This window comes from Heptranchias perlo, unplaced genomic scaffold (genome assembly GCF_035084215.1).
Source record: "Heptranchias perlo isolate sHepPer1 unplaced genomic scaffold, sHepPer1.hap1 HAP1_SCAFFOLD_531, whole genome shotgun sequence".
NCBI classification, from domain to species: Eukaryota; Metazoa; Chordata; class Chondrichthyes; order Hexanchiformes; family Hexanchidae; genus Heptranchias; species Heptranchias perlo.
This window is the reverse complement of record NW_027139550.1, coordinates 1-16,939: the sequence shown is the minus strand read 5'-3', so window position 1 is coordinate 16,939 and position 16,939 is coordinate 1. Positions and strand designations below refer to the sequence as shown.

The 16,939-nt window shown below is 57.3% G+C and overlaps 1 protein-coding gene across 2 annotated transcripts; it reads right to left on the bottom strand.

The window, feature by feature from the left end:
- Window positions 1-6,953: 6,953 nt before the first annotated feature.
- On the bottom strand, window positions 6,954-16,680 carry slc35b2 (solute carrier family 35 member B2). Of its 2 annotated transcripts, XR_010961280.1 has the most exons (3): window positions 16,598-16,680; window positions 8,988-11,379; window positions 6,954-8,947 (listed from the first exon to the last, which is right to left on the bottom strand). XR_010961280.1 is itself a non-coding variant. In XM_067980020.1 (2 exons), the coding sequence occupies exon 2, from the start codon at window positions 11,338-11,340 to the stop codon at window positions 10,444-10,446; it is 897 nt and encodes a 298-aa protein (XP_067836121.1). In that variant the 5' UTR covers window positions 11,341-11,379; window positions 16,598-16,680; the 3' UTR covers window positions 6,954-10,443. The 2 variants fall into 2 exon arrangements, 1 of the variants encoding a protein (XP_067836121.1); XM_067980020.1 differs by having other exon boundaries at window positions 6,954-11,379.
- Between the last annotated feature and the right edge of the window lie 259 nt (window positions 16,681-16,939).

Below are 16,939 nucleotides of genomic sequence, written 5' to 3'. Positions count from 1 at the left end.
TTTGGGAGGTGCTGTCGAAGAAGCCTTGGCGAGTTGCTGCAGTGCATCCTGTGGATGGTGCACACTGCAGCCACTGTGCGCCGGTGGTGAAGGGAGTGAATGTTTAGGGTGGTGGATGGGATGCCAATCAAGCGGGCTGCTTTGTCGTGGATGGTGTCGAGCTTCTTGAGTGTTGTTGGAGCTGCACTCATCCAGGCAAGTGGAGAGTATTCCATCACACTCCTGACTTGTGCCTTGTGGATGGTGGAAAGGCTTTGGGGAGTCAGGAGGTGAGTCACTCGCCGCAGAATACCCAGCCTCTGACCTGCTCTCGTAGCCATGGTATTTATATGGCTGGTCCAGTTAAGTTTCTGGTCAATGGTGACCCCCAGGATGTTGATGGTGGGGGATTCGGCGATGGTAATGCCGTTGAATGTCAAGGGGAGGTGGTTAGACTTAGGCTGAACTAAAGAGCTAGCACATTAACGACAGGCCCAATGACCCCCCCCCCCCCCCCCCCCCCCTTCTGTGCGGTGAACAATGAGGTGGATTGTGATGACCCAAACTCAATTACATGGGAGGTTCACAAGCCAACACATCATAAGAACATAAGAAATAGGAGCAGGAGTAGGGTATACGGACCCTCGAGCGTGCTCCGCCATTCAATCAGATCATGGCTGATCTTCAACCTCAACTCCTCTAGCTGAGAGAGTCTGGAAGGCAGAGGGAACGAAGATTACAAAATAGAGGAGTTTGGCAGTCCTTTAATGTATTTACCTCAAGGCAAGGAGTATAAGAAATAAGGCAGATGAGCTGAGGGCACAGATAGACATATCGTGGTAAAATATCTTAACTATTGTACGGGTACGGTAGCATAGTGGTTATGTTACTGGGCTAGTAATCCAGAGGCCTGGACAAAAATCCAGAGTCATGAGTTCAAATCCCGCCACAGCAGCTGGCGAATTTAAATTCAATTCATTCATTAAATTCAATTAATTAAATAAAAATCTGGAATTAAAATACTAATATCAGTAATAATGGCCATGATTGTCGTAAAAACCCATCCAGTTCACTAATGTCCTTCAGGGAAGGAAACCTGCCGTCCTTACCCGGTCTGGCCTACATGTGACTCCAGACCCACAGCAATGTGGTTGATTCTTAATTGCCCTCTGAAATGGCCGAGCAAGCCACTCAGTTGTAAAATCTCGCTACGAAAAGTCATAAGAATAAAACCGGACGGACCACCCAGCATCGGACCACTAGGCACCGGACAGGACAACGGCAAAACACCAAGCCCAGTCGACCCTGCAAGGTCCTCCTTACTAACATCTGGGGACTTGTGCCAAAATTGGGAGAGCTGTCCCACAGACTAGTCAAGCAACAGCCTGACACAGCCATACTTACAGAATCATATCTTTCAGCCAACGTCCCAGACTCTTCCATCACCATCCCTGGGTATGCCCTGTCCCACGGGCAGGACAGACCCACCAGAGGTGGCGGTACAGTGATATACAGTCAGGAGGGAGTGGCCCTGGGAGTCCTCAACATTGACTCTGGACCCCATGAAATCTCATGGCATCAGGTCAAACATGGGCAAGGAAACCTCCTGCTGATTACCACCTACCGTCCTCCCTCAGCTGATGAATCAGTCCTCCTCCATGTTGAGCACCACTTGGAGGAAGCACTGAGGGTAGCAAGGGCACAAAATGTACTCTGGGTGGGGGACTTCAATGTCCATCACCAAGAGCGGCTCGGTAGCACCACTGCTGACCGAGCTGGCCGAGTCCTGAAGGACATAACTGCTAGACTGGGCCTGCGGCAGGTGGTGAGCAAACCAACACGAGGGAAAACTTACTTGACCCCGTCCTCCCCAATCTACCTGTCGCAAATGCATCTGTCTCTGATGTGGAGATGCCGGTGATGGACTGGGGTTGACAATTGTAAACAATTTTACAACAAGTTATAGTCCAGCAATTTTATTTTAAATTCACAAGCTTTCGGAGGCTTCCTCCTTCCTCAGGTGAATGTTGTGGAAATGAAATCCTCGAAATGAAATCGCATTTATAAATCACAGAACAATGCTTGGTGATTGCAGACAGTTTTTTCAACTGCCCGTTGCCAAGGCAATCAGTGTGCAGACAGACAGGTGTTACCTACAAGGTCTCCGAATATACAATTGTAAACAATTTTACAACACCAAGTTATAGTCCAGCAATTTTATTTTAAATTCACAAGCTTTCGGAGGCTACCTCCTTCCTCAGGTGAACGATGTGGATGGTTCAAACGTTGTCGCAGCGTCTGCATGGTCTCGCCAATGTACCATGCTCTGGGGCATCCTTTCCTGCAACGTATGAGGTAGACAACGTTGGCCGAGTCACAGGAGTATGAACCATGCACCTGGTGGGTGGTGTCCTCTCGTGTGATGGTGGTATCTGTGTCGATGATCTGGCATGTCTTGCAGAGGTTACCGTGGCAGGGTTGTGTGGTGTCGTGGACGCTGTTCTCCTGAAAGCTTGGTAATTTGCTGCGAACGATGGTCTGTTTGAGGTTGTCCATGACAGTATTGGTAGGAGTGACCACCGCACCGTCCTCGTGGAGACGAAGTCCCGTCTTCGCACTGAGGACACCATCCAATGTGTTGTGTGGCACAACCACCATGCTAAATGGGATAGATTCAAAACAGATCCAGCAGCTCAAAACTGGGCATCCATGAGGCGCTGTGGGCCATCAGCAGCAGCAGAATTGTATTCCAGCACAATCTGTAACTTCATGGCCCGGCATATTCCTTACTCTACAATTACCAACAAGCCAGCGGATCAACCCTGGTTCAATGAGGAGTGTAGAAGAGCATGCCAGGAGCAGCACCAGGTGTACCTAAAAATGAGGTGCCAACCTGGTGAAGCTGCAACTCAGGACTACATGCATGCTAAACAGCGGAGGCAACATGCTACAGACAGAGCTAAGCGATTCCACAACCAACGGATCAGATCAAAGCTCTGCAGTCCTGCCACATCCAGTCGTGAATGGTGGGAGACAATTAAACAACTAACGGGAGGAGGAGGCTCTGCAAACATCCCCATCCTCAATGATGGCGGAGTCCAGTACGTGAGTGCAAAAGACAAGGCTGAAGCGTTTGCAACCATCTCCAGCCAGAAGTGCCGAGTGGATGATCCATCTCGGCCTCCTCCCGATATCCCCACCATCACAGAAGCCAGTCTTCAGCCAATTCGATTCACTCCACGTGATATCAAGAAACGGCTGAGTGCACTGGATACAGCAAAGGCTATGGGCCCCGACAACATCCCAGCTGTAGTGCTGAAGTCTTGTGCTCCAGAACTAGCTGCGCCTCTAGCCAAGCTGTTCCAGTCCAGCTACAACATTGGCATCTACCCGACAATGTGGAAAATTGCCCAGGTATGTCCTGTCCACAAAAAGCAGGACAAATCCAATCCGGCCAATTACCGCCCCATCAGTCTACTGCAAAGTGATGGAAAGTGTCGTCGACAGTGCTATTGAGCGGCACTTACTCACCAATAACCTGCTCACCGATGCTCAGTTTGGGTTCCGCCAGGACCACTCGGCTCCAGACCTCATTACAGCCTTGGTCCAAATATGGACAAAAGAGCTGAATTCCAGAGGTGAGGTGAGAGTGACTGCCCTTGACATCAAGGCAGCATTTGACCAAGTGTGGCACCAAGGAGCCCTCGTAAAATTGAAGTCAATGGGAATCAGGGGGAAAACTCTCCAGTGGCTGGAGACATACCAAGCACAAAGGAAGATGGTAGTGGTTGTTGGAGGCCAATCATCTCAGCCCCAGGACATTGCTGCAGGAGTTCCTCAGGGCAGTGTCCTTGGCCCAAACATCTTCAGCTGCTTCATCAATGACCTTCCCTCCATTATAAGGTCAGAAATGGGGATGTTCGCTGATGATTGCACAGTGTTCAGTTCTATTCGCAACCCCTCAGATAATGAAGCAGTCCGTGCCCGCATGCAGCAAGACCTGGACAACATCCAGGCTTGGGCTCATAAATGGCAAGTAACTTTCGCGCCAGAGAAGTGCCAGGCAATGACCATCTCCAACAAGAGAGAATCTAACCATCTCCCCTTGACATTCAACGGCATTACCATCGCCGAATCCCCCACCATCAACATCCTGGGGGGTCACCATTGACCAGAAACTTAACTGGACCAGCCATATAAATACTGTGGTTACAAGAGCAGGTCAGAGGCTGGATATTCTGTGGCGAATGACACACCTCCTGACTCCTCAAAGCCTTTCCACCATCTACAAGGCACAAGTCAGGAGTGTGATGGAATACTCTCCACTTGCCTGGATGAGTGCAGCTCCAACAACACTCAAGAAGCTCGACACCATCCAAGATAAAGCAGCCCGCTTGATTGGCACCCCATCCACCACCCTAAACATTCACTCCCTTCACCATCGGTGCACAGTGGCTGCAGTGTGTACCATCCACAGGATGCACTGCAGCAACTCGCCAAGGCTTCTTCGACAGCACCTCCCAAACCCGCGACCTCTACCACCTAGAAGGACAAGAGCAGCAGGCGCATGGGAACAACACCACCTGCACGTTCCCCTCCAAGTCACACACCATCCCGACTTGGAAATATATCGCCGTTCCTTCATCGTCGCTGGGTCAAAATCCTGGAACTCCCTTCCTAACAGCACTGTGGGAGAACAGTCACCACACGGACTGCAGCGGTTCAAGAAGGCGGCTCACCACCACCTTCTCGAGGGCAATTAGGGATGGGCAATAAATGCCGGCCTCGCCAACGACGCCCACATCCCATCAACGAATAAAAAAAACACTCCCATGTACGGATTATACGACGACACGCTGCGCGTTCCTGAGTATCACACCATTCCTGTATCTTTATATATTGATTCTGGGGGTGTGGGCGTCGCTGGCGAGGCCGGCATTTATTGCCCATCCCTAATTGCCCTCGAGAAGGTGGTGGTGAGCCGCCTTCTTGAACCGCTGCAGTCCGTGTGGTGACGGTTCTCCCACAGTGCTGTTTGGAAGGGAGTTCCAGGATTTTGACCCAGCGACGATGAAGGAACGGCGATATATTTCCAAGTCGGGATGGTGTGTGACTTGGAGGGGAACGTGCAGGTGGTGTTGTTCCCATGTGCCTGCTGCTCTTGTCCTTCCAGGTGGTGGAGGTCGCGGGTTTGGGAGGTGCGGTTTTGTCGAATTCTTGGCGAATTCACCCATGGGTCTGCCCTGTCCTGTGGGCCTCGACCCTTCACACCGTCGATCCTCTACATTGGGCCCTGACCCTTCACCCTTGGTCCTGTACACAGAGGGCGAGGGGCGGGCCGGGGGAGAGGGCGAGGGGCGGGCCGGGGGAGAGGGCGAGGGGCGGGCCGGGGGAGAGGGCGAGGGGCGGGCCGGGGGAGAGGGCGAGGGGCGGGCCGGGGGAGAGGGCGAGGGGCGGGCCGGGGGAGAGGGCGAGGGGCGGGCCGGGGGAGAGGGCGAGGGGCGGGCCGGGGGAGAGGGCGAGGGGCGGGCCGGGGGAGAGGGCGAGGGGCGGGCCGGGGGAGAGGGCGAGGGGCGGGCCGGGGGAGAGGGCGAGGGGCGGGCCGGGGGAGAGGGCGAGGGGCGGGCCGGGGGAGAGGGCGAGGGGCGGGCCGGGGGAGAGGGCGAGGGGCGGGCCGGGGGAGAGGGCGAGGGGCGGGCCGGGGGAGAGGGCGAGGGGCGGGCCGGGGGAGAGGGCGAGGGGCGGGCCGGGGGAGAGGGCGAGGGGCGGGCCGGGGGAGAGGGCGAGGGGCGGGCCGGGGGAGAGGGCGAGGGGCGGGCCGGGGGAGAGGGCGAGGGGCGGGCCGGGGGAGAGGGCGAGGGGCGGGCCGGGGGAGAGGGCGAGGGGCGGGCCGGGGGAGAGGGCGAGGGGCGGGCCGCGGGAGAGGGCGAGGGGCGGGCCGCGGGAGAGGGCGAGGGGCGGGCCGCGGGAGAGGGCGAGGGGCGGGCCGCGGGAGAGGGCGAGGGGCGGGCCGCGGGAGAGGGCGAGGGGCGGGCCGCGGGAGAGGGCGAGGGGCGGGCCGCGGGAGAGGGCGAGGGGCGGGCCGGGGGAGAGGGCGAGGGGCGGGCCGCGGGAGAGGGCGAGGGGCGGGCCGCGGGAGAGGGCGAGGGGCGGGCCGCGGGAGAGGGCGAGGGGCGGGCCGCGGGAGAGGGCGAGGGGCGGGCCGCGGGAGAGGGCGAGGGGCGGGCCGCGGGAGAGGGCGAGGGGCGGGCCGCGGGAGAGGGCGAGGGGCGGGCCGCGGGAGAGGGCGAGGGGCGGGCCGCGGGAGAGGGCGAGGGGCGGGCCGCGGGAGAGGGCGAGGGGCGGGCCGCGGGAGAGGGCGAGGGGCGGGCCGCGGGAGAGGGCGAGGGGCGGGCCGCGGGAGAGGGCGAGGGGCTGGCCGGGGGAGAGGGCGAGGGAGAGGGCGAGGGGCGGGCCGGGGGAGAGGCCGGGGGAGAGGGCGAGGGGCGGGCCGGGGGAGAGGGCGAGGGGCGGGCCGGGGGAGAGGGCGAGGGGCGGGCCGGGGGAGAGGGCGAGGGGCGGGCCGGGGGAGAGGGCGAGGGGCGGGCCGGGGGAGAGGGCGAGGGGCGGGCCGGGGGAGAGGGCGAGGGGCGGGCCGGGGGAGAGGGCGAGGGGCGGGCCGGGGGAGAGGGCGAGGGGCGGGCCGGGGGAGAGGGCGAGGGGCGGGCCGGGGGAGAGGGCGAGGGGCGGGCCGGGGGAGAGGGCGAGGGGCGGGCCTGGGGAGAGGGCGAGGGGCGGGCCGGGGGAGAGGGCGAGGGGCGGGCCGGGGGAGAGGGCGAGGGGCGGGCCGGGGGAGAGGGCGAGGCGCTCCCCTCCAAACAAAGAATCTCCTCACAGAAGGGACTTCTTCAGATTTATCTCAGTACAGTCAGGGCAAATTTCATCAACATTGTGGATTTCAAAGAAGAAATAATAAAGATGAGAAATAACACGACCACTTTTAAAATATTTTATTGAACAGTTATTCCAACTAACTCCCCCCGCAGAACACCCAGATCCCATCACTCAATATACTCCCCCTCCATATACACATCCAGATCCCATCACTCAATATACTCCCCCTCCATATACACATCCAGATCCCACTCGATAAACTCCCCCTCCATATAGACATCCAGACCCCATCAAACAATATACTCCCCCTCCATATACACAAACAGATCCCATCATTCAATAAACTCCCCCCTTCATATACACAAACACATCCCATCAAACAATATACTCCCCCTCCATATACACAAACATATCCCATCACTCAATATACTCCCCCTCCATATACACATCCAGATCCCACTCAATATACTCCCCCTCCATAGACACATCCAGATCCCATCACTCAATATACTCCCCCTCCATATACACAAACATATCCCATCACTCAATAAACTCCCCCTCCATATACCCATCCAGATCCCACTCGATAAACTCCCCCTCCATATAGACATCCAGACCCCATCAAACAATATACTCCCCCTCCATATACGCAAACAGATCCCATCACTCAATATATTCCCCCTCCATATACATACAGATCCCATCACTCAATATACTCCCCCTCCATATACACATCCAGATCCCATCACTCAATATACTCCCCCTCCATATACACAAACATATCCCATCACTCAATAAACTCCCCCTCCATATACACATCCAGATCCCACTCAATATACTCCCCCTCCATATACCCATCCAGATCCCACTCGATAAACTCCCCCTCCATATAGACATCCAGACCCCATCAAACAATATACTCCCCCTCCATATACGCAAACAGATCCCATCACTCAATATATTCCCCCTCCATATACATACAGATCCCATCACTCAATATACTCCCCCCTCCATATACACAAAAAGATCCCATCACTCAATATACTCCCCCTCCATATACACATCCAGATCCCATCACTCAATATACTCCCCCTCCATATACACATCCAGATCCCTTTACTCAATATACCCCCCCTCCATATACACAAACAGATCCTATCACTCAATATACTCCCCCTCCATATACACAAATAGATCCCATCACTCAATATACTCCCCCACCATATACACAAACAGATCCCATCACTCAATACACTCTCCCCTCCATATACACATCTAGATCCCATCACTCAATATACTCCCCCTCCATATACACATGAAGATCCCACTCAATATACTCCCCCTCCATATACACATCCAGATCTCATCATTCAATATACTCCCCCTCCATTTACACAAACAGATCCCATCATTCAATATACTCCCCCCTTCATATACACAAACACATCCCATCACTCAATATACTCCCCCTCCATATACACAAACAGATCCCATCACTCAATATACTCCCCCTCCATATACATACAGATCCCATCACTCAATATACTCCCCCTCCATATACACAAACAGATCCCATCACTCAATATACTCCCCCTCCATATACACATCTAGATCCCATCACTCAATATACTCCCCCTCCATATACTCACAGATCCCGTCACTCAATATACTCCCCCTCCATATACACAAACTGATCCCATCACTCAATACACTCTCCCCTCCATATACACATCTAGATCCCATCACTCAATATACTCCCCCTCCATATACACATCCAGATCCCACTCAATATACTCCCCCTCCATATACACAAACAGATCCTATCACTCAATATACTCCCCCTCCATATACACAAATAGATCCCATCACTCAATATACTCCCCCACCATATACACAAACAGATCCCATCACTCAATATACTCCCCCTCCATATACATATCCAGATTCCATCACTCAATATACTCCCCCCTCCATATACACATCTAGATCCCATCACTCAATATACTCCCCCTCCATATACATATCCAGATTCCATCACTCAATATACTCCCCCCTCCATATACACATCTAGATCCCATCACTCAATATACTCCCCCTCCATATACACACAGATCCCATCACTCAATATATTCCGCCTCCATATACATATCCAGATTCCATCACTCAATATACTCCCCCCTCCATATACACATCTAGATCCCATCACTCAATATACTCCCCCTCCATATACACACAGATCCCATCACTCAATATATTCCGCCTCCATATACACAAACAGATCCCATCAATCAATTTACTCCCCCTCCATATACACATCCAGATCTCAGGTGGGGGCAGGGAGGAGTGTGGTTGTTTGAGGGGGAGGGGACGGGTTGGGGGGAGGGGACGGTGTTGCGGTTTAAGTGATCCCCCCCGCCTCTTCTCTCACCAGTGTTTGCACGAACCTCGCACATAGACAGAACCAGCAGCCCTGGAGGACAGCCACAGGGAGCCTTTGACCCTTTCATTCATTTCCCCCTCCTCCATTCCACAGGTGGCTGACGGCGCTGCTGCCCACCTGCCCAAAGGGTCTATCAGTGAGCTTCAGCAACAATTCAACCATGGGGGGCATCAAGAAGTGTCCGATCGTGTCTTTGCCTGAGGAAAACACGCGTGCGCGCTGCGCGCAGGCACAGACGCGCGCGCTGCAGCGCGCGCACACAGACGCGCGCGCGCGCGCACACAGACACGCGCGCGCGCACACAGACACGCGCGCGCGCACACAGACACGCGCGCGCGCACACAGACACGCGCGCGCGCACACAGACACGCGCGCGCGCACACAGACACGCGCGCGCGCACACAGACACGCGCGCGCGCGCACACAGACACGCGCGCGCGCACACAGACACGCGCGCGCACACACAGACACGCGTGCGCACACAGACACGCGTGCGCACACACAGACACGCGTGCGCACACACAGACACGCGTGCGCACACACAGACACGCGTGCGCACACACAGACACGCGTGCGCACACACAGACACGCGTGCGCACACACAGACACGCGTGCGCACACACAGACACGCGTGCGCACAGATCCATGGCCAATGCCCTGGATGAGGAATGGGGACCGATATCTCCCTGTGGTTCAGTACAACAAAAGGTGTTTTATATCCACCCACTGGGCTACTCGGATTGGCCGTGCTCACATGGCGATGGGGATGGGGAAGAGTTTGTGTTGTGGAAGAGAGAGGACGGGCACCGGTGGTGTGAGGTGTGGGCCCTCCTCACCATGTAGATACAGGGCGGCCTCATTACACATTCCACTGGATCATCACCTCCACAATCCCACTACCCCCCAATCAATAAACTCCCCTATTTTACATTTATATAAAAACATGAGCTGTCCAACACACCAACTGTCCTTATAAAATAGTCTTCCCTGTTCCCGAGCCCGAGCCCCAGGGCCCGAATCCTCTGGCCCCAGGGCCCGAATCCTCTGGCCCCAGGGCCCGAATCCTCTGGCCCCAGGGCCCGAATCCTCTGGCCCCAGGGCCCGAATCCTCTGGCCCCAGGGCCCGAATCCTCTGGCCCCAGGGCCTGAGCCTACACCCTCTGCACGGGAGGCTGGCACTGGGCCGGTCTCTTCTTTGTCTTCATGCGGCTCCTGGCGTAGACCCGCAGGAAGAGGGCGAGGAAGACCGTGCCCAGGCCCAGGCCGGCCACCAAGGTGACAGAGTGCCCGTAGATCAGGCAGGAGAGGAGGATGGCGAAGGCCTGGCGCAGGGTCATGATGATGGTGAAGACAGCCGCCCCAAACTGGCTGATGGTGTAGAAGATGAAGAGTTGCCCGCAGGCCGAGCAGAGTGACAGCAGCCCGGCGTGGAAGGCAAACTCAGGGTGCTGCGCCATGAAGCGGACAGAGTCGAAGAAAGCCCCCTGTTCCAGCAAGGAGCCCACAGTAAAGAGGCAGGAGAAGAGGTTCACCCCAAACATCATCTGGATGGAGGACATCTTGTACTTGAAGAGGGCGTCCTGCCAGTTGGAGGTGAAGCTGTCGAAGACAATGTAACTGGCGAGGATGACGATGCCCGAGAAGGTGGTGATGGTCGAGGGGTGTTTGTCCTCAGTGCTGGACAGCAGGAACATGCTGACTCCAGCCGATATCATCATGGCGGTCAAGTACTCCCAGTATTCATAGCTCTTCCGTGACACCACCTTGCCCATCAGCATGACTGGGATGACCTTGGAGGCTTTGGCCAGGACCTGGGTGGGGAAGCTGATAAACTTCAGGGCCTCGTACTGGCACCAGCTGCTCAGGATGTTGGAGAGCGAGGCGAAGGAGTATTTGTACATGGGCGCTCCATGACGGGGCTGCTTGCTCAGGGCACAGCAGAGGCCAGCCACCGTCACGGCCAGAATACGGTTCATGAAGACAAGGAACTGGGAGTCACGGAACTGCACCCCAGGGTCTGTCTCCGTCCTCCCGTAGGTCTTGGTCATCACCCGCTCCTGCAGGACACCCCACGTTAGGTAGGACACCTGCAACACACAAACCAAACAACTACTTACATCGGAAATAGGGTGGGGGGGGGGGGGGGGTCGCAGGGCTATGGGTCACACCACGCCCTTTCACCTCGGGGGACCTCGTTACAAAGTTTTGGGTCTGCACGAGATACTCGTCGGGATGCAGTGTCACTGGTCTCTCTCAGTAAGTGGATCTCATGTCCCTTATGGTCAGGAGTTGACCTTTACTGCCCAATATCTAGTCACATGGTGTTAAGACCCAGGGGTGGTGACGATGAGACCCCCCCCTGGTTGTGTAGAGACTGTAATCATACGCCCGCCCCCCCCCACCAACCGTGTGTTTCCCTAAAAGATGGAGAACGTAGGAGGCCAATTATAATCCAACCGGCTGATTCATTTTACAAACAAGTGAACCAACAGCTTAATGTTTAAGTGAACTCGAACCGATTTCACCACACTCCACCCAACACAGAAAATAACAAAGCACGGCAGAGTGTCCCTGCACTGGATCAAATGGGGACAGGGCAGGGGAATGGGACTGAGGGCAGAGCTCAGAGAGGGAGTGGGTACAGGGGAATGGGACTGAGGGCAGAGCTCAGAGAGGGAGTGGGTACAGGGGAATGGGACTGAGGGGAGAGCTCAGAGAGGGAGTGGGTACAGGGGAATGGGACTGAGGGGAGAGCTCAGAGAGGGAGTGGGTACAGGGGAATGGGACTGAGGGGAGGGCTCAGAGAGGGAGTGGGTACAGGGGAATGGGACTGAGGGGAGGGCTCAGAGAGGGAGTGGGTACAGGGGAATGGGACTGAAGGGAGAGCTCAGAGAGGGAGTGGGTACAGGGGAATGGGACTGAGGGCAGAGCTCAGAGAGGGAGTGGGTACAGGGGAATGGGACTGAGGGGAGGGCTCAGAGAGGGAGTGGGTACAGGGGAATGGGACTGAGGGGAGAGCTCAGAGAGGGAGTGGGTACAGGGGAATGGGACTGAGGGGAGAGTTCAGAGAGGGAGTGGATACAGGGGAATGGGACTGAGGGGAGAGCTCAGAGAGGGAGTGGGGACAGGGGAATGGGACTGGGGGGGCAGAGCTCAGAGAGGGAGTGGGTACAGGGGAATGGGACTGAGGGCAGAGCTCAGAGAGGGAGTGGGTACAGGGGAATGGGACTGAGGGGAGGGCTCAGAGAGGGAGTGGTTACAGGGGAATGGGACTGAGGGGAGGGCTCAGAGAGGGAGTGGGTACAGGGGAATGGGACTGAGGGGAGAGCTCAGAGAGGGAGTGGGTACACGGGAATGGGACTGAGGGCAGAGCTCAGAGAGGGTGTGGGTACAGGGGAATGGGACTGAGGGGAGAGCTCAGAGAGGGAGTGGGTACAGGGGAATGGGACTGAGGGGAGAGCTCAGAGAGAGAGTGGGTACAGGGGAATGGGACTGAGGGGAGAGCTCAGAGAGGGAGTGGGCACAGGGGAATGGGACTGAGGGGAGGGCTCAGAGAGGGAGTGGGTACAGGGGAATGGGACTGAGGGGAGGGCTCAGAGAGGGAGTGGGTACAGGGGAATGGGACTGAGGGGAGAGCTCAGAGAGGGAGTGGGTACAGGGGAATGGGACTGAGGGGAGAGCTCAGAGAGGGAGTGGGTACAGGGGAATGGGACTGAGGGGAGAGCTCAGAGAGGGAGTGGGTACAGGGGAATGGGACTGAGGGGGCAGAGCTCAGAGAGGGAGTGGGTACAGGGGAATGGGACTGAGGGCAGAGCTCAGAGAGGGAGTGGGTACACGGGAATGGGACTGAGGGGAGGGCTCAGAGAGGGAGTGGGTACAGGGGAATGGGACTGAGGGGAGGGCTCAGAGAGGGAGTGGGTACAGGGGAATGGGACTGAGGGCAGAGCTCAGAGAGGGAGTGGGTACAGGGGAATGGGACTGAGGGGAGAGCTCAGAGAGGGAGTGGGTACAGGGGAATGGGACTGAGGGGAGAGCTCAGAGAGGGAGTGGGTACAGGGGAATGGGACTGAGGGGAGAGCTCAGAGAGGGAGTGGGTACAGGGGAATGGGACTGAGGGGGCAGAGCTCAGAGAGGGAGTGGGTACAGGGGAATGGGACTGAGGGCAGAGCTCAGAGAGGGAGTGGGTACAGGGGAATGGGACTGAGGGCAGAGCTCAGAGAGGGAGTGGGCACAGGGGAATGGGACTGAGGGGAGGGCTCAGAGAGGGAGTGGGTACAGGGGAATGGGACTGAGGGGAGAGCTCAGAGAGGGAGTGGGCACAGGGGAATGGGACTGAGGAGGCAGAGCTCAGAGAGGGAGTGGGTACAGGGGAATGGGACTGAGGGCAGAGCTCAGAGAGGGAGTGGGTACACGGGAATGGGACTGAGGGGAGGGCTCAGAGAGGGAGTGAGTACAGGGGAATGGGACTGAGGGGAGAGCTCAGAGAGGGAGTGGGTACAGGGGAATGGGACTGAGGGCAGAGCTCAGAGAGGGAGTGGGTACAGGGGAATGGGACTGAGGGGAGAGCTCAGAGAGGGAGTGGGTACAGGGGAATGGGACTGAGGGGAGAGCTGAGGGCAGGGAGGGAGTGGGTACAGGGAATGGGACTGAGGGCAGAGCTCAGAGAGGGAGTGGGTACAGGGGAATGGGACTGAGGGGAGGGCTCAGAGAGGGAGTGGGTACAGGGGAATGGGACTGAGGGCAGAGCTCAGAGAGGGAGTGGGTACAGGGGAATGGGACTGAGGGGAGAGCTCAGAGAGGGAGTGGGTACAGGGGAATGGGACTGAGGGCAGAGCTCAGAGAGGGAGTGGGTACAGGGGAATGGGACTGAGGGCAGAGCTCAGAGAGGGAGTGGGGACAGGGGAATGGGACTGAAGGGAGAGCTCAGAGAGGGAGTGGGTACAGGGGAATGGGACTGAAGGGAGAGCTCAGAGAGGGAGTGGGTACAGGGGAATGCGACTGAGGGGAGGGCTCAGAGAGGGAGTGGGTACAGGGGAATGGGACTGAGGGCAGAGCTCAGAGAGAGAGTGGGTACAGGGGAATGGGACTGAGGGGAGAGCTCAGAGAGGGAGTGGGTACAGGGGAATGGGACTGAGGCCAGAGTTCAGAGAGGGAGTGGGTACAGGGGAATGGGACTGAGGGGAGAGCTCAGAGAGGGAGTGGGTACAGGGGAATGGGACTGAGGGGAGAGCTCAGAGAGGGAGTGAGTACAGGGGAATGGGACTGAGGGGAGAGGACAGGGAGGGAGGGGATGGGACTGAGGGGAGAGTTCAGAGAGGGAGTGGGTACAGGGGAATGGGACTGAGGGCAGAGTTCAGAGAGGGAGTGGGTACAGGGGAATGGGACTGAGGGCAGAGCTCAGAGAGGGAGTGGGTACAGGGGAATGGGACTGAGGGCAGAGCTCAGAGAGGGAGTGGGTACAGGGGAATGGGACTGAGGGCGAGAGCTCAGAGAGGGAGTGGGTACAGGGGAATGGGACTGAGGGGAGAGCTCAGAGAGGGAGTGGGTACAGGGGAATGGGACTGAGGGCAGAGTTCAGAGAGGGAGTGGGTACAGGGGAATGGGACTGAGGGGAGAGTTCAGAGAGGGAGTGGGTACAGGGGAATGGGACTGAGGGCAGAGTTCAGAGAGGGAGTGGGTACAGGGGAATGGGACTGAGGGGAGAGCTCAGAGAGGGAGTGAGGTACAGGGGAATGGGACTGAGGGGAGAGCTCAGGGAGGGAGTGGGTACAGGGGAATGGGACTGAGGGGAGGGCTCAGAGAGAGAGTGGGTACAGGGGAATGGGACTGAGGGCAGAGTTCAGAGAGGGAGTGGGTACAGGGGAATGGGACTGAGGGCAGAGCTCAGAGAGGGAGTGGGTACAGGGGAATGGGACAGACTGAGGCCAGAGCTCAGAGAGGGAGTGGGTACAGGGGAATGGGACTGAGGGGAGAGCTCAGAGAGGGAGTGGGTACAGGGAATGGGACTGAGGGGAGAGCTCAGAGAGGGAGTGGGTACAGGGGAATGGGACTGAGGGGAGAGCTCAGAGTGGGAGTGGGTACAGGGGAATGGGACTGAGGGGAGAGCTCAGAGAGGGAGTGGGTACAGGGGAATGGGACTGAGGGCAGAGCTCAGAGAGGGAGTGGGTACAGGGGAATGGGACTGAGGGCAGAGCTCAGAGAGGGAGTGGGTACAGGGGAATGGGACTGAGGGCAGAGCTCAGAGAGGGAGTGGGTACAGGGGAATGGGACTGAGGGGAGAGCTCAGAGAGAGAGTGGGTACAGGGGAATGGGACTGAGGGCAGAGCTCAGAGAGGGAGTGGGTACAGGGGAACGGGACTGAGGGGAGAGCTCAGAGAGGGAGTGGGTACAGGGGAATGGGACTGAGGGGGCAGAGCTCAGAGAGGGAGTGGGTACAGGGGAATGGGACTGAGGGCAGAGTTCAGAGAGGGAGTGGGTACAGGGGAATGGGACTGAGGGGAGAGCTCAGAGAGAGAGTGGGTACAGGGGAATGGGACTGAGGGCAGAGCTCAGAGAGGGAGTGGGTACAGGGGAACGGGACTGAGGGCAGAGCTCAGAGAGGGAGTGGGTACAGGGGAACGGGACTGAGGGCAGAGCTCAGAGAGGGAGTGGGTTCAGGGGAATGGGACTGAGGGGAGAGCTCAGAGAGGGAGTGGGTACAGGGGAATGGGACTGAGGGCAGAGCTCAGAGAGGGAGTGGGTACAGGGGAATGGGACTGAGGGCAGAGCTCAGAGAGGGAGTGGGTACAGGGGAATGGGACTGAGGGCAGAGCTCAGAGAGGGAGTGGGTACAGGGGAATGGGACTGAGGGGAGAGCTCAGAAAGGGAGTGGGTACAGGGGAATGGGACTGAGGGGAGAGCTCAGAGAGGGAGTGGGTACAGGGGAATGGGACTGAGGGGAGAGCTCAGAGAGGGAGTGGGTACAGGGGAATGGGACTGAGGGGTGCGGGGGGCGTGACGGGCTGGCATGGGGGGGGGGGGGAAAAGAGAGAGGGAACGGGCGGGCCTGATAGGGGTGGGGGGGGGGGGGAGTGCGGGCCTGAGGCAGGTGGGGAGGGGGAACGGGCTGGCCTGAGGAGGGGGGCGTGAGGAGGAGGAGGAATGGGCAGGCCTGAGGGTGGGGGAAACGGGCGGCAGCGAGGATTGGGGGGTGGGGGGGGTCCGGGCGACAGCGAGGGGGGAATGGCCTCCTTCTGTGCTGTACATTTCTCTGATTCAACAAGGAGTAATATAAGAGTCAGTCGGGTCCCAGTGACGGTGAGTTACCTGTAGTCCGACTGCACAGGCTAACAGCTTTAAAACCTGTGTTGTGGACGATGATTCTGTCACCTCACTCCGAGAACTTGTAGCAGGTTCTTCCTGTAATCCTGACTTTGCCTCACTCCCAAATACGCAGGATTTTATAACAGGGAAACATACACCTCGACCTATAGTACAAGGGCAGAGATATGAGAAACAGGGCAGTATCTCGACACTCATCATCACACATTAAACCACCTCTTAAAATATCATCTTCAACACCTCCCATTTATATCGTGTAAATTGTAAAACGTCCCAAGGCGCTTCACAGGATCGATCTCAAACAGAATGTGACACCAAGCCACATAA

What these genes read in the sequence shown, in the direction of transcription:
- slc35b2 (XM_067980020.1), bottom strand. Translation starts at nt 11,340, where the DNA reads ATGACCAAGACCTACGGGAGGACGGAGACAGACCCTGGGGTGCAGTTC.